The 3984-nt window shown below is 37.8% G+C and overlaps 1 protein-coding gene across 1 annotated transcript; it reads left to right on the top strand.

The window, feature by feature from the left end:
- Positions 1-2636: 2636 nt before the first annotated feature.
- LOC129050585 (DNA helicase MCM8-like) lies at positions 2637-3773 on the top strand. Its single transcript, XM_054532986.2, has one exon. It carries the CDS (start codon positions 2637-2639, stop codon positions 3423-3425), a length of 789 nt encoding a protein of 262 aa, XP_054388961.1. The 3' UTR covers positions 3426-3773.
- Positions 3774-3984: the final 211 nt, after the last annotated feature.

The raw sequence follows: 3984 nt of genomic DNA, 5'->3' as shown, positions 1-3984 counted from the left end.
ATTTGTTAAGAAAGGTGCCAGCCACAATAAATACTTCTTCAGGCCTTGTCCAGCCAGCAGTCTGCCAGATTAGAATCTCCACTAAAAATATCAATCAGCCAGCCACTTGCTTATTTTCCTGTAAACTATAGTATAGTTATCTTTCCAGATCAGCACATGTATATTCCCTAATTCTTCTTAATGACTGCACAGTATTCCATCACACAGCTGGAACCTTTATCAGTTCCTTATTGATGGTTAGGACTTCTGCAAATGTTTAAACATCATGTTTCTTAGTCCCTGCTTCTGGCCTAGAATGTTTCTCCAACATTCCATCTTTCCACTTCCCTCATCTATTTCTCATAGCTGTTTCCTGACTGCACTTCTCCCAGACCACCTTCAAATGAATGGCTGAGCTCTTCCACTTACTCACCATTTACATCCGTATAATTTTAGACAAAATTCATTTGAAGTCAGTTTGAGAGAAATGTGACCATATATACTGGAGCATTTTAGTTCATAACCATTGATCCAGCCCCCTTTTAATCTCCCAACTGTCCCCACTTGGAAAATAAATGTCATGGCCATCTTCCACATAATAAACCACTCAACATTTTATTATAATCCACTCCAGTCATTTTTATAGGTATTTTACGTCTTTGATCTTATTCTACATATAAAATTTTATACATGTTTATATTTAACACTGGAATCTAGGCATTCTATATTATTCAAAAAGTTTTACAGATCTTTGAATGACTACATTATTTTTATTCTCACTTGTTTAATATCACTCTTATTTTTAGAAACTTCATTTACTTCCAAATATTAATATTATAAACAGCATTGCAATGAATGTCTTTAGGAAGAAAAGTCCTTCTTCATTTCAGATCATTTCCATTAATAGAATCCCAAAAAGAGAATTTCCCAGGTAAGGGTAAGAATATTTTCAAGACTCTTGAATTGTATGCCACGTTCCTTTCCTAAAGGCTGGAACCACTTTACATTTCTTCCAGCTGTGTTGAGTGTGTCTGTGTCACTGCACTCAATCTCTGATATTGAATATTCACATTTTTTACAGTTCTATTAATCTGTTAGATTAAAAATAGTATCTCATTGTTATTCTAATTTCCATTTTGTTGATAATGAGTGAGGTTGAAAAATTTTCAAATGTTTATTAGCCATTAATATGCCTCTATTTCATTGTCTTCGTTCCTTTCCCCTTTATTTATTGGGAACTTAATGCTTTTATTACCTTTTGGCATGAGTTCTTTTTCTATTAAGGATACCACCCTTTGTCCTATTTGAAGCAAGTATTTCCTCTGGTTTATTTGCCTGTTAAGCAATTTTGAGAGAAATTGTATGTGAAAAATCTACTGATCTCCCTCTCTGTTATTTCTTCTACTCCTTTTGAGCTTAAAAAATGATCACTCCAGTTTATGTATAGATTTGGCCACTATTTATTTCCATTTTCTACTAGTAATTTTTTATGATTTATTTATTTTTAAACAAGCTCAATTCTTCTTAGTGAGGGTGTACCATACAAGGCTGAGGTTTAATAGGAAGTTATCAACTATATTTTGTTTTGTTCTTCTTCTTGGAATCCTATTTCTGCTATTGATTGTATGTTTTAATAAGATACTTCTGTTCCAAGCCAATTATGCAAAGACACAATTGGAAACATAAATAATAAAGAAGAAATGCTTTTTCTCTCACTTCATTATTCAGATGGAGAAATGCTAATTGCCACTCAGCATAAGACATTTTCTACTTTTCACCAAGTAAATTTGGTAAAAAAGACACATATTCTTTGTCTGGGGTAATGGTAGAAATGAAGTGTTGCATTATTAAAATCTGTTGTTTTCCAGGTAGCTATGCACAGTAACTGGTATCTATGGATGAATTCCAGTTCAAAGGGTTTCTATGAGTTGTTAACCAAAAATTCAGTGACAAGGACTAGCACAATTTTGTAACGCAAAAGAAAATGCCAAGCAAACTCTCCAGACAATAGACTATTTATCACAGTTTGTCAAAGTGAAGCAAGTACATAATTTCTTGATGCAGCTGACACATTCAATTATCTTCTAAAAGTTTCTATCACAGGACTCCTTTCAGCCATATATTGGGTACAAAAATGTAATCCATAATTACAGATATTTCATGTGCTTTATATGAAAAACCCAACAATCTCTTCCTGAGGCATTCTGTCTTCCACACAAACTGGAAAAAGAAAATAAATGCTTGGCAATCAAGACTTGAAAAGTGGCCGTGAGGGGCAGTCAAGTAGCTGACAGCTGAAAACAAGGAAAAAATATGTACAATGTAGCCTACGGTTTGGGTCTGCAGAGGAAATATTTCGTTATATATCATAGACTCACAGATGTCTGGGACTGAAAAGGACTTTGTGAGCATTAATTTTGTCTATCTCCCTGCTTGTCCTATAGCCAATAAAACTTTCCAAATCCAGGTGCATATCTTAAAAATCAAAATGTGATAATGTGGGGAGGTCAGGAGCGCCTCTGCCTGGCTGCCACCCCGTCTGGGAGGTGAGGAGCGTCTCTGCCCGGCAGCCCCATCTGGGAAGTGAGGAGCGCCTCTGCCCGGCGCCCCGTCTGGGAAGTGAGGAGCGCCTCTGCCTGGCCGCCCTGTCTGGGAGAATGGGGAGTGCACCACTATCCAGATTTGATTTGGTCTTTATCCTCTTAGATACTCCAAATGAGCATCATGATCACTTACTCTCTGAACATGTGATTGCAATAAGAGCTGGAAAGCAGAGAACCATTAGCAGTGCCACAGTAGCTCGTATGAATAGTCAAGATTCAAATACTTCGGTACTTGAAGTAGTTTCTGAGAAACCATTATCAGAAAGACTAAAGGTGGTTCCTGGGGAAACAATAGATCCCATTCCCCACCAGCTATTGAGAAAGTACATTGGCTATGCTCGGCAGTACGTGTACCCAAGGCTATCCACAGAAGCTGCTCAAGTTCTTCAAGATTTTTATCTTGAGCTCCGGAAACAGAGCCAGAGGTTAAACAGCTCACCCATCACTACCAGGCAGCTGGAATCTTTGATTCGTCTGACAGAGGCACGAGCAAGGTTGGAACTGAGAGAGGAAGCAACCAAAGAAGATGCTGAGGATATAGTGGAAATTACGAAATATAGCATGCTAGGAACTTACTCTGATGAATTTGGGAACCTAGATTTTGAGCGATCCCAGCATGGTTCTGGAATGAGCAACAGGTCAACAGCGAAAAGATTTATTTCTGCTCTCAACAATGTTGCTGAAAGAACTTATAATAATATATTTCAATTTCATCAACTTCGGCAGATTGCCAAAGAACTAAACATTCAGGTTGCTGATTTTGAAAATTTTATTGGATCACTAAATGACCAGGGTTACCTCTTGAAAAAAGGCCCAAAAGTTTACCAGCTTCAAACTATGTAAAAGGACTTCACCAAGTTAGGGCCTCCTGGGTTTATTGCAGATTAAAGCCATCTCAGTGAAGATATGCGCACACGCACAGACAGACAGACACACAGACACACACACACACACACACAGTCAAATACTGTTCTCTGAAAAATGATGTCCCAAAAGTATTATAATAGGAAAAAAGCATTAAATATAATAAACTAATTTAAGAAGTGATAAAGTCTCCAGATGCAGTAGCTCACACTGTAATCACAGTGACTCAGGAGGCTGAGGTGAGAGGATTCCTTGAGGCCAGGGTTCGAGACCAACCTTGGGCAACATAGCAAGACCCCATTCCTTTAAAAAAAAAAAAAAATTAAACTTAGCTGGGTGTGGTGGCGCATGCCTGTAGTCTCAGCTACTTGTGAGGCTGAGGCAGGAGGACTCTTTGAGCCCAGGAGTTTGAGGTTACAGTGAGCCACGATCACACCAATCACTGCACTCCAGCCTGGGCAATAAAGTAACTCTTGACTCAAAAAAAATAAAAAAAATTGTAGTGGTAGCCATGTGTTAATTGTTAAATAAATTCTCC

The sequence above is a fragment of the Pongo abelii genome, chromosome 16 (assembly GCF_028885655.2).
Source record: "Pongo abelii isolate AG06213 chromosome 16, NHGRI_mPonAbe1-v2.0_pri, whole genome shotgun sequence".
NCBI classification, from domain to species: domain Eukaryota; kingdom Metazoa; phylum Chordata; class Mammalia; order Primates; family Hominidae; genus Pongo; species Pongo abelii.
This window is presented reverse-complemented; position numbering and strand designations above follow the sequence as displayed.

Excerpts from the sequence above, each read along its gene's own strand:
- LOC129050585 (XM_054532986.2), top strand. The coding sequence starts at position 2,637 with ATGGGGAGTGCACCACTATCCAGATTTGATTTGGTCTTTATCCTCTTA.